This window comes from Heptranchias perlo, chromosome 20 (genome assembly GCF_035084215.1).
Source record: "Heptranchias perlo isolate sHepPer1 chromosome 20, sHepPer1.hap1, whole genome shotgun sequence".
Taxonomy (NCBI): domain Eukaryota; kingdom Metazoa; phylum Chordata; class Chondrichthyes; order Hexanchiformes; family Hexanchidae; genus Heptranchias; species Heptranchias perlo.
Window position 1 is genome coordinate 6,792,167 of NC_090344.1, and position 26,146 is coordinate 6,818,312.

At 45.4% G+C, this 26,146-nt stretch overlaps 1 protein-coding gene and 4 non-coding genes across 5 annotated transcripts; all 5 read right to left on the reverse strand.

Annotated features, from left to right (window-relative positions):
* Positions 1 to 1,682: 1,682 nt before the first annotated feature.
* Positions 1,683 to 5,047, reverse strand: LOC137335591 (zona pellucida sperm-binding protein 4-like). The gene is made up of 9 exons (XM_068000900.1): positions 4,812 to 5,047; positions 4,014 to 4,192; positions 3,847 to 3,944; positions 3,638 to 3,771; positions 3,367 to 3,556; positions 3,024 to 3,171; positions 2,796 to 2,868; positions 1,906 to 2,019; positions 1,683 to 1,792 (listed from the first exon to the last, which is right to left on the reverse strand). Exons 1-9 carry the CDS (start codon positions 5,032 to 5,034, stop codon positions 1,683 to 1,685), a joined length of 1,269 nt encoding a protein of 422 aa, XP_067857001.1. The 5' UTR covers positions 5,035 to 5,047.
* Positions 5,048 to 16,059: 11,012 nt separating this feature from the next.
* On the reverse strand, positions 16,060 to 16,132 carry trnaf-gaa (transfer RNA phenylalanine (anticodon GAA)). Its single transcript has one exon. It is a non-coding gene; the product is annotated as a tRNA-Phe (tRNA).
* Positions 16,133 to 17,150: 1,018 nt separating this feature from the next.
* On the reverse strand, positions 17,151 to 17,223 carry trnak-cuu (transfer RNA lysine (anticodon CUU)). The gene has a single exon. It is a non-coding gene; the product is annotated as a tRNA-Lys (tRNA).
* Positions 17,224 to 20,072: 2,849 nt separating this feature from the next.
* On the reverse strand, positions 20,073 to 20,145 carry trnaf-gaa (transfer RNA phenylalanine (anticodon GAA)). Its single transcript has one exon. It is a non-coding gene; the product is annotated as a tRNA-Phe (tRNA).
* Positions 20,146 to 21,163: 1,018 nt separating this feature from the next.
* On the reverse strand, positions 21,164 to 21,236 carry trnaq-cug (transfer RNA glutamine (anticodon CUG)). The gene has a single exon. It is a non-coding gene; the product is annotated as a tRNA-Gln (tRNA).
* Between the last annotated feature and the right edge of the window lie 4,910 nt (positions 21,237 to 26,146).

Consider the following 26,146-nt stretch of genomic DNA (forward strand, 5'->3'; position numbering starts at 1 on the left):
AAGCCGGCTAGTTTACTCTAGTCTACTTTTCCCCCTTAGTCCACCTTTGCTGAATTCTAAACTGCTGCCAATCCTCAGGCCTGCAGCTTTCTCTGGCAATTTTATATGTCTCCTCTTTGGAACTAATACTAATGGCTAATTTCTTTTGTAAGCCACGGTTGAGCCACCTTTCCTGTTTTATTTTTGTGCCAGACAGGAATTAATCATTGTTATCATTTCTCCACATGTTCATTATATATTAGCTATTGCCTATCCACCGTCATCCATTTGTCAAGTTCTCCAATCTATCCTAGCCAACTCACTTTCTTAATTTCCTTCATTTAGATTCAGCACCCTAGTTTCGGATTTAACAACTTCACTCTCCATCTTAATGAGGAATTCTGTCATGTAATGGTCGCTCTTCCCTAAGTGAGCCCGCACAAGATTGTTAATCAATCCTTTCTCATCGCACAATACCCAATCTAGGATCACCTGTTCGCTAGTTGGTTCATCAATGTATGAGTGTACATGATTTATTTCTAGACTCCAGGAATTCCTCCCCCACTTTATTATTGCTAGTTTGGTTCGACCAAGCTGTATGTAAATTTAAGTCTGATTATGGTTTAACCTTTCTTGCCTGTGTCTCTAATTTCCTGTTTAATGCCCTCCCCTACATCTCCACTACTGTTTGGGGCCAATAGACAACCCCAACCAACGTTTTCTGCCCCTTGGTGTTAACTCCATCCATACAGATTCCACATCGTGATTTTCCGAGCCAATATCCTTACTCACTATTGCATTGATTTCCTCCTTTACTAACAACGCTACCCCACCTCCTTTCAATTTTGGCCTGTCCTTTCTAAATATTGAATACCCCTGGCAGTCTCTATAATCGCAACTATATCATACCCGTTAATATCTATCTGAGCTGTAAATTCATCGACCTTATTGCAAATGATCCGCACATTAACACCTTTAGACTGTTCAAGATTGCTAGTCAGCTTAGTATTATTTTGCACTATGGACCTATTTGTTTATCACCATGTTTTCTCTGCCTGCCACTGTTGCTTCTTCCCGTTCTGTCTTGTTTCTATTATTGCTTCCCCCTCCTCCGTCTTCCTGCTCTGGTTCCCATCCCCCTGCCATTCTAGTTTTAACCTTCCCAACAGCACTCGCAAACAGCCCCCATGAGGACATCGGTCCTGGTCCGGTGTTACCCATCCCATCTTCCGCAGAACCGGTCCCAAAGGCTCAGGAATTTAAATTCCTCCCTCCCTCCTACACCATCCCTGTAGCCACGCAATCATCTCGTCTGTGCTCCTGTTCCTGTAGCCTGAGCGACCAGCAGTCAGTGGTCGTGCAAGGAGAGAGCCCAACATTCTCCCTGCTGGGCAAACTGGTCAATCGATGCCCTCAGGGAAGAGGCAATTCCAGAGATATGGGCCCAGGCCCAACCCACAGGATCAGAGTTAGAGGCAAGGGAACTAGTCATTCCTTCCCGACACCATTTTACGACAAACCCGCCACAGCTTTGACCCGGATCTCATTCCGAATTGGGGATGTTGCAATTGTTGGCTGCAGCAAAACAATTCTCAAACCAGACACCAAGTTAACTCACTGCAAAGAGTACAACCCAGCGAGCATTTGGAAGATAACACGAGACCAAAATCATCAATAACAGGATTTTATTATCCAACACACATCTACAGTTCGATGGAGCTGCACTCGGAGCCCATACTGCGGCCCTTCTCCATTTTCCATATAGCAACAGTCCCGACCAACAGGGCCACGGAGAGCAGCGCTACCCCAACCGCTAATCCAGGAACACGGAAGGGGGAATCAACAGCAGTATCTGTGGGGAGAAGCCAGGGTTAGATGGGCACCAGTTACTCCATCACGAGACACGGTTGGAGCTCCCTGCTTTACCTTTCTCGTCCTGGTGGATCAGAGCAGCCAATCTCGCCTCATCTTCCAGGAAAAGGATGGGTCCATCAGCGGTCACCAATACCCCAGACTGGTCATCGGCGCTTCTTCGCCTCTCTGGAGCGAAGGAGAGGAAGAGACAAGAGTTCATGGTTAATGATTAAATCTTCATCTGTCTGGAAATCCTGAATCAGATGGCCTCATGCAAAACACATCAGGGCCCTCGGTACCGGACAGAGTTTGGAGATCGCAGTTACGGCTATAATTCCATCCGGATTCTCAGAAGGACGTGCCAACTGAGCAGAGTGCGCAATCGCTGCTGCCACAATGGCCAGTCTGGTCTCCTGGTGAAGGAGACACTGTTTGATGCACTACTTTGACCCGAAGTTTTATGAGACACTCAATTGGCCAGGTGTTCGGCCCCGGGACATCCGTTCGGTTCCACCCTGAATTCCAAGTGTCAGAATGATGATAGTAAGCTGCTGGTTTAATGTTCTCCAAGGCCAAGGGTGGACTATTCCGAACCGGATGTGGAACACACTCGTGCCAACAATTGGAGGATTCTGCTCCTCAGGGGTCGGCAAGTAGGGCAGCTCAGCATCCGGGCAAGTAGCAAGGAACCAAAAATACCTCATTCATCCCAGCTCAAGGATCAGAGCATCCTTCACAATTACTGACCTGGTGCAAGATGTGCTCAGACCCGCTGACCTAGATTGCTATTCGAATGGAAACCTGCAAGAATGGAAATGGACAAGTTCCCAGACCCGCCAGATTCGGGACATTAACCCTGTGCCCAGTGTTCGGCCTCTTGCTGAGGGAGCCCCATGTCCAGATGTCCCACACCCAACCCTCCCCATCAGCGTTTAGTTTCTATTCAGATCACAGGTACTTACTGGGGCTGCAGGGAGCCGTGCAGTTCTCTCGAGTGGAAGGGTAGCAAACCTCAGCACTGCAGTGGAAATAAACCTGCAAAGAGACAGTGCGGTATGGTCAATCCCACAGCTCCCAGTCAGGAGATCAATGCTTCTACAGCCAACCGACCAACAGGGGCGTGCTCACTTATTAAGCCCAGGGAACAGTGATACCAAGTGACCGGGAAAGAAGCAATGAAGGAAACTCACCTCCCCGGTCAGAGCCCGGCCCGAAACTCGGTCCCAGAAAGCGAAAGTGCTGACTACAAAACGATTATGGTGAGTTGGGAACAGCAAATGGGAAGCAGCGTTTACCGGGATTAGGCGGGTTTTGTAGTTATCACCAGCAAAAGGGCACCTGGAACAGAGACAGAGGGGGAGTCACACGGTTATAGATTTACATCAAACCAATTATACCAGCGTCTGGAACAAAATAGCAACTTCGAAGGAATATTGCCCCAATCACTAACCCGGACTGAAGTAACGATTTCTGTATTAATCCCCGCCCATATCGCCCCCTCCCCAATCCCCACACTGCCTCAAGCCCCCTCACCTCTCCACCAGGAGGTCCCATCGGAGCCCCGAATACGGCTCGGCAGTGGGGGTCGCCCAGCAGTCATTGAGCAGCAGCACAAGGGACGGATCGTTCCGGTTCAGAACACGAACCTCCACAAACACGGGGTCCCGGAGCACACTCAGGATCGGGTAGTCACTGGCCACATACCAGCTCCGGTAACCACCATCTGAAAAGAGAAAAATGAAGGGTGGGCACTATTTGGAGAAAGCCTGAAGTGGGACACTGGCCATCAGCGAGCACTCGTTACCTCTCGCTATTCTCAGCTCCAGAAGCAGGATCCCGGCCTCAGTGGCAGGCAGTGGTGGAGAAAGGGTGTAAACTCTGGGCTTCACCTGCAGATCAGACTCCTGGCTTCCCTTGTAACTGCACTGGACATGGAGCCTGCAAGAGAACGGACACGGCTGAAGAATTCAGGTACTCACTGTCTCTGCCCGCTGAATGTGCTCCTATTCTCACCTGAAAGGGCTGTCCCGGGTCACCGATCCCAAAGCGCCATCCAAGATCTCAAACTCACCCAACACATCCGTTTCATACAGGAGGTTCATGCCGTCCAGCTACAAGAGACAGAAGATAATCATTCCCGAAATGTGCCATTGATGCGACTCCCAGCCCACAATACCTACCCGCTGAGTAGCGCCACATTCAGTGACTGCGAACTGAAAGAGCACAGTGTCTTCAGAGGCCACGATCGGATTGCACTCAGCTCCTTCTCCATCCTTCAGATGGACCGTTGTCAGGTTAACAGGAGGCAGCGTCAAATCCTTGGAGATAGCGATGAGGACCTGCCCATCCTTGGTGCAGACTGCAAGAGAGTCAATGAAAGGCGGTTAGTTGACCCACGGGGAGGGTCAAGGGAACCGTTACAGGGAAGGGGACAAACCCCATCCATGTTTCAGTTTCTATCCCGTCCCCTTATCTGTCTGATGGAAACCAGTTGACCAATTACAGCTCGTCACCACGCTGCTTGGATTTAAATTGCTCGCATCGCCGATAGAAATTAAATATCAAATTCAAATGTTCAGTGGCAGCAGGGGCCGGGGCTCATTCACTCTGCCCCTCCCTCCCCCAACTACCTGGACAATTACACAGGGCAGAATTCAACCAGTGTGAGTCCCAAGTCACCGAGCAACGGTGGAATGATTCTAACTGCAGCTATTGTGTCAAAGGCCGATTAATTATTTCCCTTTCTGTTTGATTACCAGCCCCCAATCCCACAATCAATTATACTCTGCGGGATTAGAGACTCTCAATCACACCACCATTTCCACTCTCCGGACTGGAAAGGTTTGAAATTCCAACTGACGTTGTAGGACAGGAAGGAGAAAGAGGAAACTGTCCAGGGAAACCCCTAGTACAGCTAGATTGCGGGTGAACCTGGAAAGTCCTGGCCCAGAATATAAACGGACTGAGAATACACCCACCTGGAAGACTGTCCAATGAATAGAAACACGGCGGTGCATCCCGGCTCCCCGCATCAAAGCAGCAGCCTCTCTGCACACACTCACTGGCTTCAATTCCCGGAAATCCGCAGTCTTTGCGGTTTTTGGGAGACAGCCAACATTTATCGGCGGGGAAAAGGAGAGAGGGCGGCTGAGCTGAACAGATTACAACAAGTAACAAACCAAGAATCCCCGAACCCTCCATTATAACAAACAAACAAACCCTCCCAGGTCAGTGAGAGGAGAAAACCGACTCCCTCTTTTTATCGCAGCGCTGTTAACTGGCAGTAATTGTCTGTTCCAATCAGCATGAGGCACAGTCCGAGGCCCACGGGCTCCGGAACATAAACCAGCATTCGCACGGCTCACACGGAGATGGGCCTGTTTTTAATGGAAGAAAAAAGGTGAGACTGGGTCCAACGACAGCTCCACAATTCGCCCCCGGACTTCTTGTTTGGTTGCATTGAAATTGTTGCTTTTTTCCCCCTTGACACCTTTATTTCTTCATCACAAAATTTAAAGAAACTGGAACCAAATCACATTATTAGTTTCTATTTTGCTTTTTTAGTCACTTTTATTTCTTAGACCCAACGTCACCTTTAATAGTTGATAAAAAAATAGGCCCCATCTCAGTGTGACCCGTGGGAATGCGGTTTTTTTTAATACTAATTAATAAACAGAGTCAAATCAATATGTTATGGTCCAGATACAGTACGGTAGCATTCGTGGTTATGTTACTGAACTTGTAATCTAGCAGGCCTGGACGAATAATCTACGTGTCATAAGTTCAAATTCTGCCACGGCAGCTGGGGAATTTAAATTCAATTCATTAATTAAAATCTGGAATTAAAATACGACTATCAGTAATGGTGGCAATGAAACGACCGGATTGTCATAAATAAAACCCATCTGGTTCACTAATGTCCTTCAGAGAAGGAAACCTGCCGTCCTTACCCGGTTGGCCTATGATGTGACTTCAGGCCAACAGCAATGTGGTTGATTCGTAATTGCCCTCTGAAATGGCCTAGCAAGCCATTCAGTTGTAAAAACTCGTTTAAAAAAAGTCATATTCAGAATAAAACTGGACATGAAAAAGGCACCCAAGCCCAGTTGACCCTGCAAAGTCCTCCTCACTAAAATCTGGGGACCAGTGCCAAAATTGGGAGAGCAGTCAAGCAACAGCCTGACATAGCCATACTCACAGAATCATGCCTTTCAGCAGAGGTCCGTGACTCTTCCATCACAATCCCTGGGTATGTGCTGTCCCACTGGCAGGACAGACAAACCAGAGGTGGCGGTGCAGTGATATACAGTCAGGAGGGAATGGCCCTGGCAGTCCTCAACATTGACTCTGGACCAAATGCAAATCTCATGGCATCAGGTCAAACATGAGCAAGGAAACCTCCTGCTGATTACCACCAACCGCCCTCCCTCAGCTGATGAATCAGTCCTCCTCCATGTTGAGCACCACTTGGAGAAATCACTGAGCGTAGCAAGGGCCACAGAAGGTACTCTGTGTGGGGGACTTCAATGTCCATCACCAAGAGTGGCTCGGTAGCACGACTACTGGCCGAGTCCTGAAGGACAAAGCTGCCAGACTGGGCCTGCAGCAGACGGTGAGCGAACCAACACGAGGGGAAAAATTTACTTGACCTCGTCCTCACAAATCTACCTGTCGGAAATGCATCTGTACATGACAGTATTGGTGGGAGTGACCACCGCACAGTTCTCGTGGAGACGAACTCCCGTTTTCGCACTGAGGACACCATCCAACCTGTTGTGTGAACAGATCGTGGAAGCTCAAAACTGGGCCTCAGATACCTGTTATCTGGGGCAGATTAAATGGTGGAATATCAGCCGGGCTCAGCTGGCAATGTTTACGGTACATTTTCATGCAAACAGAACACACATTCGAAACCTGGAAATGCGAAACAACGAATGTTAAGGTAAATAATCCCTGACATCCCCGGGTGGGCTCAAACCAACATTTTCAGTTAACAGCCGAACGCGCTTACCAATTGGACCACAGAAACACGACGTTTGGTTTTCTGAACCATTAATTCACCGAGCGAATGCTTCAGCTTGAAACGATCAATGTAACAGCTGTCTTACCATCAGTTTACTTTTCCAAAATAAAGGTTGTGCAGCTTGCACGAGTGAAAATCGGTGATGTCTTATTTCTGAACATCAAACTCCCCTTGCCCCTAAATGCCTGTATGTTGGAAGACTCGGTCACCCAGTGGTAGAGAGGGTTGATTTTTCGAGCTGTGATTCACCATTCTCTATTCCAGTCATGTTTCGGTTTGCAGAAAATGAGATGAGATGAAATGAGCAAGTCCAACGAGCACGTCTGTGATACTACACGGTATCTACAAAGTTGTCTCTTGCACTTACAGTGAAGCGGACGGCAGTTTTCACTCTTAAACCAGTCACTATGATGTTCAGAAAATATGTGGCCGAGAAAGACTTGATTTCAGCGGGTTGACACTGGAACAGAGTAAAATTGTGATTGTCCAGTGGCGAGAGGGTGGATTTGGAACTCCTGTGCGGCTGCACTGCGCATTGTCCAGATCTGCTTGGAGCGATATTCACTTCAATTCATCACTTACAGGGACAGTTTGATTTCAAGTTTCTTTTTTCTGGTGCTTGGTGAGATTTCAAAATTGAAAGCGACCCATACCGACCCCAAACTCGTCACTTACACGCTGACAGATACAAGGCGGTCACACTCTTCACTTCAGTGAGATGAAAGTCGAGACCGATTTCACGGTTGAATGTAATGGCGAACAAAACTCACCCAATGAAAGTGCAGGTCTTTGAGGTGCCTTTAAATTCCTGATTGTTTGCACTGAACTTCTTCCCAAAGCGTTGGCGATTCAGGTCGAGTGATTTGGGGACTTCACCCTCTTCGCGAAAGTTTCAACCGCAGTTCGAGATCAAAAGTCGAGGGCAGAATGAGACACCTCCCTGAAACCGGGGAACAAAGAAACCAAACTTTAGAGCAAGGTTCTGTTTGTTGAGAAAAATAAAATAAAACATTTATTTTGGAAAGATCCAGAATGCTATCAGCTCAAAAAGCAACTGTTACCCCGGCGGGATTTGAAGACGCAGCCTTCTGGGGGAGCAATAAGTAATGCAGATAGAAGCAGGAAGTTGAAAAGTGTGAATTGATAGATTAAGTGAGTGGCCAAAACTGCGGCAAATGGAGGTCAATGTGTGGGAGAGCGAAGTCATCCATTTAAATCGAAAAAAGATAAATGGTGAGAAGCTGGGAACTGTGGAGGAGCAGAGAGATTTCGGGGTCCGTGCACAGAAACCGCTACCAACCACTATAGGTACAAAAACGATTGAAAATCGTTAATGGGATGTTAGCAACGGTTCGTTCGTTTGCTTAGACGTGTCATAATATCCCGATCGCGGTTTGATTCCTGTATGGGCTGAGAAGGGGCTTTGGTTCGTGTTTATATGACTTCTAAAATCCAAGCTTTACAAACAGATCCACAGACGAAGTCACGGGGACAATTTTTGGAATAACATCCATTGTAGCTTTTACCCCTGGGCCGGAGAAACACGTCTTTCTATTTATTTGTCTTTCTCCGGTTTGCAGAGAAACGTTTAACTCGCGGCCTGTTCCCGTTAATGATCAGCAGCAGCAACAGACAAACAGAGCGGGTCTGACCGCCCCGAGATGTGGAAAAGGCATCGGCTTTGGAGAAGTGAATCAAATCAAATAATCACCCGGCACCGAGAGAGAGAAAACCAAGAGAAAAAGATAGAAGGGAATCGAGAAATAAAAACTAAATCAAGTCGATAGAAATATTTCCCATCCTTGATGTCTCTCTATTCAATCCCCAATCCTTCAGTGGCGGGAATCAAATTTCACTGTAAATAAATGCGAGAATCGACCCAAAGAAGAAGAAACCAAATAACCAAAAACTGCCGAAATCCGGGATTGAATGAACAACCTTTAGATCTTCAGTTTAACGCAATTCCAACTCAGCGATTTTGACCCAACAGCAAATTCAACTTTGCCTCATTGTCCTGCAAGAAAATATCACCGCCGCGACGCCTTGCTCTTCCTGTTCATTACCGCACTTCATATATAAACATCGCACTCACATATACCCAAACACAGTTCATATATAAACATCGCACTCATATATAAAACCCCACAGTTCGTTTATAAACACCGCACTCATACACGCACCCACAGTTCATATATATTGACATAGCAATCAGATATACACACCTGCAGTTCATATATAAATATCGCACTCATATATAAACACCCAGACTTCACATATAAACATCGTTCTCATATATAAACTCCCACAGTTTATAAATCAGCAGCGCACTCATACATCCACACCCAGTTTATAGGAGGAAGTTCGGTACCGACCGCCGATACAGCTCTCAGAGTGGGAGAGGCGGAAGTAGCAGCGACCGAACAAACTCTGGATCTCATCCTTAAGACAGACCGGTAGATCCACCTGTGGAATTACATCGCATTTGTGTATCAGTGAGGGTAATGGGTTCTTAGTGGCGATCGATCGGGCCAAGGGGATCTCAGAGAGGGGAAGGGACAGTCAGATGGCATCAGAGAGTGTAAGGGGGCTCAGAGAGAGGAAGGGACAGTCAGATGGCATCAGAGCGTGTATTAAGATCTGAGAGAGGGGAAGGACTGCCGAGTATGGGAGAGTGTAAGGGGGCTCAGGACGTATCTGTGTAAGGGGCACTCAGTGGGCATCAGAGCAGGTAAATGGCGCTGACAAGTTTCAAAGAGGATCATGGACTCACTGACGGTATCGGAGAAGGTAAGAGACAGAGCGTATCAGAGAAGATAAGGAGCTCAGGGTGAACCAAAGAGGGTAAGGTGGGCTCAGGAGGTATCAGAGAGGCGAATGGATCCAGAGTTGGTATCGTCTCAATATTACATTTTCTAACCTTCAACATTTTTAATAACGGCAAAAAATGAAGCGGACTGAACCGATAACCTGTCCGTGTCCCATGTGGAGGGAACGAGAAGGTAGAATCAGGAGGGAGTGGATAATTGGCAAGGCTCACGGTTTCCTTTCATGCAGCTCAGGGTTGTGTCTGGTGATACAACTAGAGAAAAGGGGTTGCACTTTGAAACTTTTATCACTCAGTGTGAAAAATAGAACACAAATCGCCCGAAGTGGGGCTCGAACCCACGACCTTAAGATTAAGCGTCTCATGCTCGACAGACTGAGCGAGCCGGGCCGATTATCAAAATTCTTCCCATCCTATTTAGCAGAGAGACAGCTATTGGCTTTGCTGCAGGAGTTCAGTTCGTTCCACATTCTCAGGGTATCTCCTTCTGAACACCCGTTTTTTTTTCTGGAGTTAGTCTGATGCCGTCACACTCTTCACTTCAGTGAGATGAAAGCGGAGAGCGATTTCACGATCGAATGCAATGACGAACAAAACTCATTCAATGAAAGTGCAGGTCATTGAGGGGCCTTTGAAGTCCTGATTGTTTGAACTGAACTTCATCCCAAAGCGTTTGAGATTCACGTGGAGTGATTTGGGGACATCTTTTCCCTCTTTGCAAAAGTTTCAACTGCAGGTCAAGATCAAAAGTCGAGGGCAGAATGAGACGCCTTCCTGAAATTTGAGAACTCGGGAAGCAGACTTTGGAGCAAGGTTCTGTTAATTGTGAAAAAGCAGATAAAACATTAATTCCGGAACGATCCAGAATCCAGCTCTAAAATTAACGGTTACCCATCATTTATACACGCAGCCTTCTGGTGGCACAAGAAGTAATGTCGCTTAAAAACCGGAAGTTGAAAAGTGGGAATTGATAGATGAAGTGAGTGGGCAAAACTGCGGCAAATAGAGTTCAATGTGGGGGAGAGCGAGGTCATGCACTGTAAATCTGAGAAAGATAAATCAGAGTATTTTCTAAAGTGGTGAGAATCTCGGAACTGTGGACGAGCATAGAGATTTAGAGGGCCATGCACAGAAACCGCTACCAGCCAGCGTACAGGTAAAAAAATAATTAAATAACCGAATGTGCCGTTCGTCGGGCCGGTTAGCTCATTTGCATAGAGTATACCGTAATGTCATGATCACGGATTCGATTCTTGTAATTTACTTTATTTATTTCGGGTTTTTGTAACTTTTAAAATCGAAGCTTTACAAAAAAAACCACAGACAAATTCACGGGGACAGTTTTTTTGAATAACATCCATTGCAACTTTGCCCTCGGGTCGGAGAAACAAGTCTTTTTTTGTCTTTCTCCGGTTTGCAGATAAACGTTTAACTCGCGGCCTGTTCCCATTAATGATCATCAGCAGCAACAGACAGACAGAGCGGGTCTGACCGCCCCGAGATGTGGAAAAGGGATCAGTTTAGAACAAATGCATCAAATCAAATATCACCCGGCACGAGAGAGACAAAACCAAGAGAAAAAGGCAGAAGGTAACAGAGAAATAAAAACTACATAGAGACGATAGAAATGTTTCCCATCCTTGATGCCTTTCTATTCCATCCCCAATCCTTCAGTGTCGGGTATCAAATTTTACTATAAATAAATGCGAGAATCGAAGCAAGGAAGGAGATACTAAACAACCATAAACTGCCGAAACTCGGGATTGAACTAAGGACCTTAACACTCTCCCAACTGAGCTATTTCGGCTCCACATCCATCGTTTATTTCGTGTTATTGTCGTGGAAGTAAATATAGCCCCAGGAGGAATTGCCCCTCCTGTTCATTCCACAGTTCATATATAAACATTGCACTCATATACACACACCCACAGAGCATATATAAGCATCGCTGTCATACATAAACTCCCAAAGTTTATCAATCAGCAGCGCACTCATAGATCCACACCCAGTTTATAGGAGGAAGATCAGTACCGACTGCCAATAGAGCTCTCAGAGTGGGAGAGGCGGAAGCAACAGCGCCCGAACAAATCTGGATCTCATTCTTAACACAGACCGGTAGATCCACCTGTGAAGTTACACTGCACTTTGAAAGCAGGGACGGTAATGTGTTCTGACAAGCCATCGGGGGGTCTAATCGCTTCTTCGTGGCGATCCATTGGGGCAAGGGCATCTCAGAGAGGGGAGCGGGCATTCAGAGGGTATCAGAGAGTATATTGAGATCTCGCAGAGGGGAAGCACTGCCAGAGGGTATCAGAGAGTTTAAGGACGCTCAGGGCGTGTCAGTGGGCGAGGGGCACTCAGCGGGTACCAGAGAGTGCAAAGGGCGCTGACATGGTTCAAAGAGGATCATGGACTCTCTGAGGATATCACAGAAGATGAGCAGCTCATGGAGAATCAAAGAGGGTAAGGTGGGCTCAGGAGGTATCAGAGAGGCGAATGGATCCAGAGTTGGCATCTTCTAAATATAACACTTCCTAACCATCAACATTTTTAATAACAGCAAAAATGAAAACTATTGAAACGGTATCTGCCGTGTCCCATGTGGAGGGAATGAGAAGATAGTATCGGGAGGGGCTGGATATTTGGCAACGCTCACGGTTTCCTTTCACACAGCTCAGTGTTTTGTCTGTTTATAGAACTGGATTTCGTGAACTGGAGATAAGAGGTTGCACTTTGAACCTTTCATCACCCACTGTGAAAAATAGAACACAAAACGCCCAAGCTGTGGTTTAAACCCACGACCCTGAGATTAGGAATTTCGTGCTTTACCGACTGAGCGAGCCGGGCCAGCGGCAGGGCTCCTTCTCATTCTATTATTGCAGAGAGGCAGGTGGTGACGTTGCTGTAGGGGTTCAGCTTGTCCGACAATCCCAAGGTGGCTGAATCTGAACACCCACTTCTCATTCTCGAGTCAATCTGATGCCTTTTACCAGACGTCCAGCCCCGCGCTGAGCAGGAGAGGAACATCGGGACAGGAGAAGACCATTCAGCCCCTCGAACCTGCTGTCTCATTCAATTTGATCATGAGATGATCAGTAATTCATGTCTGTTTCCCCGCCTTGGACTCATATCTCTTGGTAACCGAACCGGAAACAGATCGATCAATAACAGATTTGAAAATTTGATTTGAGCCACAATCCACATCCTTTGGGATGAGAGAGTTCCAGCTTCCGGCCGTATTTTGTTTGCTAAAGTGATTCCTGATTTCTTGCATGATTAGTCCAGCTCCAATTTCATTTTGGATTCGGCCAACAGAGAGAGAGAAAGAGGCCGTCTTAACCGGAGATTGATCCTTGAACGATCTCTCACAAATCAACTGAAACCAGTCGGAATGTGAATACCATTTCACTTTTTCAAAATAAAGGGAGTGACATTCATTGTGGAAACAGTCTGATGTCGCTCACTGCAGAAATATCCATGTCAGTGAGATTCAGTCTGAAGGAGCTCGCCTGCAACCTTCGAACCTTCTCTGTCAAGAAATATTCCGACTTCGTTCAAGCCAATCTCGTTTTTTTTGGATATTTTTCAGATGCCTGTTATCCAACCGCAGAAAAAATGGTGGAAAATCAGACGCACTCAGCTGGTAATGTTTGCGGTACATTTTCTGGCAGACAAGACACACATTCGAATCCAAGAAATGCGAGACAATGAATGTTAAGGTAAAAGGTTGCTTTAGCTTCCTCAAGTGGTTTCGAACCACTAACTTTGCAGTTAGTCGCTCAATGCGCGAACCAATTGCGCCACAGAAACAGCGCTTGCAAATGTTCAAGGACCAATTCATCGAGCTGAAGCTTCAGGTTGCCGCGCTCAATGGAACAACTTTCTTCCAATCAGTTTTCTTTTCCAAAATAAAATGTGTGCAGCTTGCACGAGTGAAAATCTGTGCTGTATTATTTCTGAAAATTAAACTCACCTTGCCATTAAACACCTGTATGTTGAAAGACTCAGTCCGCTCGTGGAAGAGAGGATTGATTTTTGAGCTGTGATTCGCCATTCTCTGTTCCAGTAATATTCAGGTTTGCTGAAAATGAGATGAGATGAAACGAGCACGACAAACCAGCAGGTCTGTGACACGACACCGTGTCTACAAAGCTGTCTCTTGCACTTACAGTGAAGTGGACGACAATTTTCACTCTTAAACCAGTAATTGTTATGTTAAGAAAAAATGTGGCCGAGAAAGACTCGATTTCAGCGCGGTGACACTGGGCCGGAGTAAAGTTCAGTTAATGCGATTGCCGAGTGGCGAGAGGGTGGATTTGTAACTCCTGTGCGGCTGCGCTGCACATTGTCCAGATCTGTTTCGAGCGATATTCCCTTCAATTCATCACTTGCAGGGACAGTTTGATTCTAAGTTTCTTTCTCCCGGTGCTTGGTAAGATTTCAGAAATAAACGCGACCCGTGCTTAACTAACACGTTGACCGATACAAGGCGGCCACACTCTGCACTTCCGTCAGATGAAAGCCGACAGCGATTTCTCGTCGATTCCAATGGCGAAAAAAAGTCATTCAATGAAGGTGCAGGTCATTGAGGTGCCTTTAAATTCCTGATTGTTTACACAGAACTTCTTCCCAAAGAGTTTGAGATACACGTGGGGCGATTTGGGGACTTCTTCTCCCTCTTTGCAAAAGTTTCATCCGCAGCACAAGATCAAAAGTCGAGGGCAAAATGAAACGATTTGCTCAAATTTGAGATCCAGAGAACCAGAATATAGAGCAAGGTTCTGTTTATTGAGAAAAAGCAGATGAAACATTCATTCCGGAACGATACAGAACCCTATCAGCTCTAAAGGCAACGGTTACCCCGTGTTTTCAACACGCAGCCTTCTGGTGACGCAGGAAGTAACGCAGATGATAGCAGGAAATTGAAAAGTGGGAATTGATAGATTAAGTGTGTGGACAAAACTGTGGCAAATAGTGTTCAATGTGGGGGAGACCGAGGTCATACACTTTAAATCTAAGAAAGATAAATCAGAGTATTTTCTAAATGGTGAGAAACTCGGTGCTGTGGAAGAGCAGAGAGATTTCGGGGTCCAAGTACAGAAATCGCTGTGAGAATCCCTACGTGGTCAGTTTTCGGTAAAATATTAAAATGCCTACGTGGCAAAGAAGCAGAATGCAAAATGGTTAGAAAGGGTTAATTAGTTAGTAACTGAGATTGGTGCAGGTGGCCTGGCCCTCCTGCTGGGCCATATGTTTGCTTAGTCAGCAGGCCTGCATTGTCTTATCAATGATAGGTCTTTGATGTGAGTCAAGGACTGGTCTGAATGTCTCCATGTTTATGGCAGATCAATATAGGTAACGAGCTTAGCCAAAGTTGAAAGACATTCCAGGTTGGGAGATAAGGAACAGAAGGAACAGGGAAGAACATTCTAAGTTGGAAGATGAGGAAGTTATCCCCTTTGATGTCTAACAGCAGCATGATCAGCACATGGACGATTTATGATTGGTCGGAAATAATGTAACCTCGCATGGCAACCTATGCCCGGCTTATGATTGGTGTTGACCCTCGTTAAGTATGTTCCAACCCTATTGATTTGTATAAAAACGTGTGGATTTCTGTATGTTTCTTGTTCTTGCTCTGCCAGCATAGAGGGACTCTATCAGGAGTCCAAATCAATGCTGCAGACTAAGAACCCTGCTATTAAAGATGTGTTGAACTTTAAAATGTATTCGACTTCAGTTATTACTGAACCAGACTGAGGGGAAAGAATCCGGATCGTCAGCTGCAGGTACAAAAATTAATTAAACAGCCTAATGTGCCGTTGGTACGGCCGGTTAACTCGTTTGCAAAGAGTATACTGTAACATAATGATCACGGACTCGATTCTTGTAATTTACTTTATTTATTTCGCGTTTTTGTAACTTTTGAAATCGAAGCTTTAAAAAGAAAATCAACAGAAAAATTCACGCGGACCGTTTTTGAATTACATCCGTTGTAACTTTGCCCCTGGGCAGGATAAACACGTCTTTCTTTTGATTTGTCTTTCTCCAATTTGCAGATAAACGTTTAACTCGCGGCCTGTTCCCATTAATGATCATCAGCAGCAACAGACAGACAGAGCGGGTCTGACCGCCCGAGATGTGGAAAATGGAACAGTTTCGGACAAATCAAATAGTCACCTGGCACCGAGAGAGACAAAACCAAGAGAAAAAGGCAGAAGGTAACAGTGAAATAACAGCCAAATACAAACGATATAAATATTTCCCATCCTTGATGTCTCTCTATTCAATCCCCAATCCTTCAGTGGCGGGAATTAAATTTCACTGCAAATAAATCCGAGAATCGAAGCAAGGAAGAAGAAAGTAAACAAACAAAAACTGCCGAAACTCGGGATTGAACCAAGGACCTTCAGATCTTCAGTCTAACGCTCTCCCAACTGAGCTATTTCGGCTCTGTACCCAACGGTTACTTTGTGTTATTGTCGTGGAAGAAAATATAACCCCAGGAGGAATTGCCCCTCCTGTTCATTCCACAATTCATATATAAACATCGTACTCGTAGAGATACACCCACAGTTCATATATAAACATCGTTGTCATACGTAAACTACCAAAGTTTATAAATCAACAGCGCACTCATACATCCACACCCAGTTTGTGGGAGGAAGATCGGTACCGACCGCCGATAGAGCTCTCAGAGGCGGAAGCAGCAGCGACCGATCAAACTCTTGATCTCATCCTTAACACAGACCGGTAGATCCACCTGTGAAGTTACACCGCACTTTAATAGCAGGGACGGTAATTGCTTCTGAGAAGGCCTCAGGGCGTCTAATCGCTTCTTAGTGGCGATCCATTGTGGCAAGGGCATCTCAGAGAGGGGAAGGTACTATCAGAGGGCATCAGAGAGTGTAAGGGGGCTCAAAGAGGAGAGCGGGAAGTCAGATGGCATCAGAGAGTGTATTAAGATCTGAGAGAGGGGAAGGACTGCCGAGTATGGGAGAGTGTAAGGCGGCTCAGGGCGCATCTGTGTAAGGGGCAATCAATAGGTATCAGAGCAGGTGAATGGCGCTGACAAGGTTCAAAGTGAATCATGGACTCTCTGAGGGTATCGGAGAAGGTAAGAGACAGAGCGTATCAGCGATGATAAGGAGCACAGGGAGAATCAAATGGGGTAAGGGGGGATCAGGAGGTATCAGAGAGGCGAATTGTTCCAGCGTTAGCATCTCCTAAATATTACATTTTCTGACATTCAACATTTTTAATAACAACAAAAAGTGAATCCAATTGAACCGATAACCTGTCCGTTTCCCATGTGGAGGGAACGAGAAGGTAGAATCGGGAGGGAGTGGATATTTGGCAACGCTCACGGTTTCCTTTCACACAGCTCAGGGTTGTGCCTGTTTCGAATCTGGAGACAAGAGGTTGCACTTTGAACATTTTATCACCGAGTGTGAAAAATAGAACACAAATCGCCCAAAGTGGGGCTCGAACCCACGACCCTGAGATTAAGAGTCGCATGCTCTACCGACTGAGCTAGCCGGGCCGACTGCTGAAATTCTTCCCATCTTATCATTGCAGACAGACAACTGTTGGCTTTGCTGCAGGAGTTCAGTTCGTTCCACAATCTCAGGGTATCGACTTCTGAACACCCGTTTTTTCATTCTGGAGTTAGTCTGATGTCTTTTACCATTCGTCCAGCACCTCGCTGAGCAGTATCGGAACATCGGGACAAGAGAAGGCCATTCAGCCCCTCGAACCTGCTGCCCCATTCAATTGGATCATGAGTTGATCTGCAATTCATCTCTGTTTCTCCGTCTTGGACTCATATTCCTTGGTACCCGAATCGAAAAACGATCTGTCAATATCAGACTTCAAATTATGAATTGAACCACAATCCACATCCTTTGGGATGAGAGAGTTCCAGCTTTCGGCCGTATTTTGTTTGCTAAAGTGATTCCTGATTTCTTGCATGATTCGTCCAGCTCCAATTTCATTTTGGATTCGGCCAACAGAGAGAGAGAAAAAGGCCGTCTTAACCGGAGATTGATCCTTTAGCGATCTCTCACAAATCAACTGAAACCAGTCGGAATGTGAATACCATTTCACTTTTCCAAAATAAAGGGAGTGACATTCATTGTGGAAACAGTCTGGTGTCGCTCACTGCAGAAATATCCATGTCAGTGTGAAGGAGCTCGCTTGCAACCTTCGAATCTTCTCTGTCAAGAAGTATTCCGACTTCGTTCAAGCCAACCTCGTTTTTTTGGATATTTTTCATATGCCTGTTATCCAACCGCAGAATAAATGGTGGAAAATCAGACGCACTCAGCTGGCAATGTTTGCGGTACATTTTCTGGCAGACAAGACACACATTCGAACCCAAGAATTTGCGAGACAATGAATGTTCAGGTAAAAGGTTGCCTTCGTGTCCTCTAACGACCAATTTTTCAGTTCGCAGCGAAACGCGCTAACCAATTGCGCCACAGAAACAGAACTTGCAAATGTTCAAGGACGAATTCATCGAGCTGACGCTTCAGGTTGCCGCACTCAATGTAACAGCTTTCTTCCAATCAGTTCACTTTTCCAAAATAAAATGTGTGCAGCTTGCACGAGTCAAAATCTGTGCTGTATTATTTCTGAAAATTAAACTCACCTTGCCATTAAACACCTGTATGTTGAAAGACTCAGTCCGCTCGTGGAAGAGAGGATTGATTTTTGAGCTGTGATTCGCCATTCTCTGTTCCAGTAATATTCAGGTTTGCGGAAAATGAGATGAGATGAAATGAGCAGGACAAACCAGCAGGTCTGTGACACTACACGGTGTCTACAAAGTTGTCTCTTGCACTTACAGTGAAGTGGACGACAATTTTCACTCTTAAACCAGTAATTATTATGTTAAGAAAAAATGTGGCCGTGAAAGACTCGATTTCAGCGCGGTGACACGGGCCAGAGTAAAGTTCAGTTCATGCGATTGCCGAGTGGCGAGAGGGTGGATTTGTAACTCCTGTGCGGCTGCGCTGCGCATTGTCCAGATCTGTTTTGTGCGATATTCACTTCAATTCATCACTTACAGGGACAGTTTGATTCTAAATTTCTTTTTCCCGGTGCTTGGTGAGATTTCAGAAATAATCGCGACCCGTGCATAACCCAAACTCGTCACTAATACGTTGACCGATACAAGGCGGCCACACTCTCCACTTCCGTCAGATGAAAGCCGACAGCGATTTCTCGTCGATTCCAATGGCGAAAAAAAGTAATTCAATGAAAGTGCAGGTCATTGAGGTGCCTTTAAATTCCTGATTGTTTCCACAGAACTTCTTCCCAAAGCGTTTGAGATACACGTGGGGCGATTTGGGGACTTCTTCTCCCTCTTTGCAAAAGTTTCATCCGCAGCACAAGATCAAAAGTCGAGGGCAAAATGAAACGATTTGCTGAAATTTGAGATCCAGAGAACCAGAATTTAGAGCAAGGTTCTGTTTATTGAGAAAAAGCAGATGAAACATTCATTCCGGAACGATACAGAATCCTATCAGCTCTAAAGGCAAACGTAACCCGGTGTTTTGAACACGCAGCCTTCTGGTGACGCAGGAAGTAACGCAGCTGCTGGCAGGAAATTGAAAAGTGGGAATTGATAGATTAAGTGTGTGGACAAAACTGTGGCAAATAGAGTTCGATGTGGGGAAGACCGAGGTCATGCACTTTAAATCTAAGAAAGATAAATCAGAGTATTTTCTAAATGGTGAGAAACTCGGTGCTGTGGAGGAGCAGAGAGATTTAGGGTTCAAAGTACAGAAATCGCTGCAGGTACAAAAATTAATTAAACAGCCTAATGTGCGGTTGGTGCGGCCGGTAAACTCGTTTGCAAAGAGTATACTGTAACATAATGATCACGGACTCGATTGTTGTATATTACTTTATTTATTTCGAGTTTTTGTAACTTTTGAAATCGAAGCTTTAAAAAGAAAATCCACAGAAAAATACACGGGCACCGTTTTTGAATTACTTCCGTTGTAACTTTGCCCCTGGGCACTATAAACACGTCTTTCGCTTTATTTGTCTTTCTCCAATTTGCAGATAAACGTTTGACTCGCGGCCTGTTCCCATTAATGATCAGCAGCAGCAACAGACAGACAGAGCGGGTCTGACCGCCCCGAGGTGTGGAAAATGGATCAGTTTCGGACAAATCAAATAGTCACCTGGCACCGAGAGAGACAAAACCAAGAGAAAAAGGCAGAAGGTAACAGTGAAATAACAGCCAAATAAAAACGATATAAATATTTCCCATCCTTGATGTCTCTCCATTCAATCCTCAATCCGACAGTGGCGGGAATTAAATTTCACTGCAAATAAATCCGAGAATCGAAGCAAGAAAGAAGAAAGTAAACAACCAAAAACTGCCGAAACGCGGGATTGAACCAAGGACTTTCAGATCTTCAGTCCAACGCTCTCCCAACTGAGCTATTTCGGCTCGACACCCAGCAGTTACTTTGTGTTATTGTCGTGGAAGAAAATATAACCCCAGGAGGAATTGCCCCTCCTGTTCATTCCACAATTCATATATAAACATCGTACTCATCGAGATACACCCACAGTTCATATATAAACATCGTTGTCATACGTAAACTACCAAAGTTTATAAATCAACAGCGCACTCATACATCCACACCCAGTTTATAGGAGGAAGATCGGTACCGACCGCCGACAGAGCTCTCAGAGGCGGAAGCAGCAGCGACCGATCAAACTCTTGATCTCATCCTTAACACAGACCGGTAGATCCACCTGTGAAGTTACACCGCACTTTGATAGCAGGGACGGTAATTGGTTCTGAGAAGGCCTCAGGGCGTCTAATCGCTTCTTAGTGGCGATCCATTGGGGCAAGGGCATCTCAGAGAGGGGAAGGTACTATCAGAGGGCATCAGAGAGTGCAAGGGGACTCAAAGTGGAGAGCGGGCAGTCAGATGGCATCAGAGAGTGTATTAAGATCTGAGAGAGGGGAAGGACTGCCGAGTATGGGAGAGTGTAAGGCGGCTCAGGGCGCATCTGTGTTTGGGGCAATCAATAGGTATCAGAGCAGGTGAATGGCGCTGACAAGGTTCAAAGTGAATCATGGACTCTCTGAGGGTATCGGAGAAGGTAAGAGACAGAGCGTATCAGCGATGACAACGAGCACAGGGATAATCAAATAGGGTAAGGGGGGATCAGGAGGTATCAGAGAGGCGAATTGTTCCAGCGTTGGCATCTCCTAAATATTACATTTTCTGACCTTCAACATTTTTAATAACAACAAAAAGTGAATCCAATTGAACCGATAACCTGTCCGTGTCCCATGTGGAGGGAACGAGAAGGTAGAATCGGGAGGGAGTGGATATTTGGCAACGCTCACGGTTTCCTTTCACACAGCTCAGGGTTGTGCCTGTTTCGAATCTGGAGACAAGAGGTTGCACTTGAAAAATTTTGTCACCGAGTGTGAAAAGTAGAACACAAATCGCCCAACGTGGGGCTCGAACCCACGATCCTGAGATTCAGAGTCTCATGCTCTACCGACTGAGCTAGCCGGGCCGATTGCTGAAATTCTTCCCATCTTATTATTGCAGAGAGACAACTGTTGACTTTGCTGCAGGAGTTCACTTCGTTCCACAATCTCAGGGTATCTACTTCTGAACACCCGTTTTTTCATTCTGGAGTTAGTCTGATGTCTTTTTCCATTCGTCCACCTCCGCGCTGAGCAGTATCGGAACATCGGGACAAGAGAAGGCCATTCAGCCCCTCGAACCTGCTGCCCCATTCAATTAGATCATGAGTTGATCTGCAATTCATCTCTGTTTCTCCGTCTTGGACTCATATTCCTTGGTACCCGAATCGAAAAACGATCTATCAATATCAGACTTCAAATTATGAATTGAACCACAATCCACATCCTTTGGGATGAGAGAGTTCCAGCTTTCGGCCGTATTTTGTTTGCGAAAGTGATTCCTGATTTCTTGCCTGATGAGTCCAGCTCCAATTTCATTTTGGATTCGGCCAACAGAGAGAGAGAAAAAGGCCGTCTTAACCGGAGATTGATCCTTCAACGATCTCTCACAAATCAACTGAAACCAGTCGGAATGTGAATACAATTCACTTTTCCAAAATAAAGGGAGTGACATTCATTGTGGAAACAGTCTGATGTCGCTCACTGCAGAAATATCCATGTCAGTGTGAAGGAGCTCGCACCAGCAGGGAAAGGTGAAGGAAAAAAAGACTGAGATGGTCGGAAAAGTAAAGGTGCAACCCAGCTGATAAATTCGTAGCTAATGTCTCCACATTTTTGTCTCTTCGCCCTCACAGTGAAAGAAAACAGCAATGTGAGTAAAATATACTAATGGTCGCTTGAAGACTCTGACGATGCCGAGACAGATGCCAATGTAGCTTCAGATTAACTAATTCTGAAAAGTATTATTTGAAATAACAAGTCGTACATTGTAAACGAATTTAGTAAAGAGATTGGTGACTGGAAATAGGTAGTGCACAACTTGATATTGCTGTACATCGGAATAGAAAACGAGATTGGGTGGACAGAAGCAGTTGGAAAGGATCGCCGATCGGCTGAAGACTATGGTGAAATTTGAGACCGGCTGCAGGGCTTTCTCGCAAGCGGCTCGTTGGTCCAGGCGTTTGATTCTCGCTTTGGGCGTTTTTCTCATGGAATATGCGAGAGATCCCGGACGAGCCCTGTTATCTCACTGCTTTTTAGTGAAAAGTCACCAATTGGATTCTGACATCTTTGCAGTTGTTCGAATTGAATTATATTTGAGCTCCAGAGGACAAAGTGCAGAAGTTTCCAAGGCGCAACACACACGGAGTAAATAAAATGTCTCAAGATGATGTGGAGATTGAAGCTGAATGTGAATTTACCCCAATTTAGGCGGTCTCATTGATATTAGATGACGGGATCGAGAACCACATATCCAAGTTTGCCGATGACACAAAGATAGACAGAATTATAAGCAGTGTGGATGGAAGAATGAGATTACAGAGAGATATTACTAGATGAAGTGAATGGGCAAAACTGCGGCAAATGGATTTCAACGTAAGCAAGTTTGAGGCCGTCCACTTTGGACCTCAAAAAGATAGATCAGAAAACATATTAATGGATGTTGCTTCAAAAGATTGACCTCATGATATTTTTTGTGGATTCGCTTGTTTCTGAAGTCTGCCAAACTTTTCAAAGTTGCCAAAATTTTGCAATAGGAACCGTATGGCCCGTACGGGGTTAGAACCCGCAACCTGAGCGTTATGAGCAGTACGCTGTAACCAACTAAGCGAACCGGCCATGCATGTATTTTAGCTTTATGGGCTTACCCGCGTGTTGGGTAGTTTGTGTTCATTTTTACACCAGCTGACAGGGTTTTGCAACGAATATTGAACAAACCACATCCCTTAAACATTGTTACTTGTTTCTGTATATACTGTGGAGGATGTAGATCAAAATTAACAAACAAAGAGCACTTTAATGTAACAAATTAAATTCCGATCAATAATATTTTACTCACAATGAACAGCCCATCCATAAAACACTGCCCTGCTAGAAAACCTGTGTGCAGGACCCTGAGCTACTGTGAAAATGATATCACCGCAACGTGATTCGATCACGCTGCGTTTTGACGTTGAGTCAGATGTCTGTCTGTCTATCCGTCTGATTGGGTCTCTGCCTTATTCTCAGGCCAGGCTTTTTGTTTGCTGGCTGCAGGCCTCGCTCCCCGACTGACTGAACAACTACCGGGCCGTGTGTCAGAATCAATGACTGTGACTGACTGTCTGCCCATTTATGGCCACATTTCTGAGTTCCTGCCTTCGCTCTGTGTCGCAGGCCTGTCTCTGTCCCTTCGGATCACAACACACCCACAAGCTTCACGACTGAACGCAGGTTTGGTCAGTCTGTCCTCGCAGGTCCTTCGGAAGCTAATGATTTTGAACTGAATTATTTTTCCTGAGTGACTTGTGAAGTTTGGTTCAGTGATATGTTTGCGAAAGAGAACGGAGGAAATAGTTAGTTTGCAACTCGACATTTCTCTACATCGGAATAGAAAACGTGATTGTATGGATAGAAGAGGTCTGAAAGGATGGCCGATCGGCTGTGGGTGGCACCGAATTCTGCAGTGGCTGCAGTGGTTCATTACCGGTAATGAAAATGAGGTAATATACTACCACAAGCTGCCGGTGAAAATCATTCAATTTCCAAAACTTGACCCACCGAATCAAATGAAGCTGCTGGGAAAGCTACAAGATAACGCCGGTCTATCGGGCATCGTTTGAAGCAACTGGCAGTTCAAAGTAGCATCTGCAGCCATGAAAGTACTGCCATGTGCCGCTGCGATCGCCGAGTGGTTGAAGCGTTAAATTCAAGATCAAATCGAGTTTTCCTTCGCAGGTTTGATTTCTGCTCGCTGAATTATTGTTTAAAGATCCGTTCAATGCTCAAATGAATGAACTGGATCTAACTCACTTCATTTATCTCTCTCAGAGCATGAGAGATACTCGAGCGTGGCCGGCGCTTTTAATTGGGTGCCCAATGTACTCTTGCAAAATTCAAATACACAAGAAAGAATCTTGCCCAATCTGCAACTAAAATTCTGCTACTTTGCAGAACCACCCATTTATACTCGACTTTATTTACATGAATCTCTCTATCTCTCCCTGTCTCTTGTCTCTATGTTGTCCCCTGATGGACTTCTCAGGCTTAAAAGTTAGCAAAATATTGCAATCGGAACCTTATTACACGAACCCGCGACCTTTGCGTTATCAGCACCACGTTCTGCACAAACTGAGCCAATGGACCATGTATACAGATTTGCTTTTTAGGCTTACCCACGTGTTGGGCAGTTTGTGTTTATTTTTACACCAGCTGACAGGGTTTTTGAACTAATATTGAATAAACCACATCCCTTAAACATTGTTACTTGTTTCTGTATATACTGTCGAGGATGTAGATCAAAATTAACAAAGACCACTTTAATGTAAAAAATTAAATTCCGATCAATATTATTTGACTAACAATGAACAGCCCATCCATAAAACACTGCCCCGCTATAAAACCTGTGGGCAGGACCCTGAGCTGCTGTGAAAATGATATCACCGCAACGTGATTCGATCACGCTGCGTTTTGACGTTGAGTCAGATGTCTATCTGTCTATCTTTCTTTCTGTTTATCCTTCTGATTGTGTCTCTGCCTTCTTCTCATGTTTTTTCTTTGCTGGCTGCAGGCCTCGCTCCCCGACTGGCTGAACAACTACCGGGCCGTGTGTCGGAATCAATGACTGTGACTGTCTGTCTGCCCATTTATGGCCTTGAATGGCCACATTTCTGAGTTCCTGCCTTCGCTCTGTGTCACAGGCCTGTCTCGGTCCCTTAGGATGACAACACACCCACAAGCTTCACGATTGAATGCAGGTTTGGTCAGTCTGTCCTCGCAGGTCCTTCGGAAGCTTATGATTTTGAACTGAATTATTTTTCCCGGGTGACTTGTGAAGTTTTGTTCAGTGATATGTTTGCGAAAGAGAACGGAGGAAACAGTTAGTGTGCAACTCGACATTTCTCTCCATCGGAATAGAAAACGTGATTGGATGGATAGAAGAGGTCTTAAAGGATGGCCGATCGGCTGTGGGTGGCACCGAATTCTGCAATGGCTGCAGTGGTTCATTACCGGTGATATATTACCGGTGGCTTCTTATTTTCGGGGTATAATTCTCGCTTTGGAATATTTGACGATTCATTCTGAGCGAGGTCCAGTTTCTTAATGTTGTTTAAAGCTCAAATAAATTGAACCAGATTTAACCAACAGCATTTCTCTCCTTCAAAGAGATATTTCAGCAGACGTGTTTAATTCGAGAGCCCAATGGTCTCTTAAAAAACATTGAAAGGAAACTCTCCCGAGCTCCGTGTTAAATTCTTGCTCGTTTGCAGAACTTGACATTTGTTTCTTTACTTTAATCTGTCTCTTGACTCTCTGTGTTTTCCCCTCATGCACTTCTTATGCTTTATTAAACGGCCAAGGATGATCGAAGCTGCAGAGAAGTGTAAAGATAGGAAGGCGGAGAAGGTCAGAGAAGCAAAGGTGCAACCCAGCTGATGAATTCATAACTGAGGTCCACTAAAGTCTCTTCGCCGTCACAGTGAAAAAATCAGCAATTCGAGTACAGTATACTTTTGGTAGAGTGTATAATAGGCAGATGTTGAGACAGACGCCAATCGAACTGTTGCCGTGGCGATGAAAGCGCCAAATGCGAAACACTGGACCACAAGGTAACGCTGAACATTCTTTGCTGTGAACAAGCAGACAAACGCGGCCTTTCCCACTTGCCCCTTTGTAATTTCGGTCATTTTCGGGCCAGACAAGCTGCTCGCACAAAATAGCATTTTCTGTTCGAACTACTATTGGGACAGAAGTTGATGTTCAGGCAATAACAGCACCAAGTGCAAGTAGACATGTA

Bases quoted from the DNA above. Each gene is read 5' to 3' on its own strand.
- LOC137335591 (XM_068000900.1), bottom strand. From the start codon at position 5,034: ATGGAGGGTTCGGGGATTCTTGGTTTGTTACTTGTTGTAATCTGTTCA. The intron at 3,945-4,013 runs GTAGGTATTGTG...TGTCTCTTGTAG, and splicing joins AATGTGGCGCTACTCAGCGG to CTGGACGGCATGAACCTCCT. The intron at 2,020-2,795 runs GTAAGTACCTGT...CCTTCGCTCCAG, and splicing joins CACGGCTCCCTGCAGCCCCA to AGAGGCGAAGAAGCGCCGAT.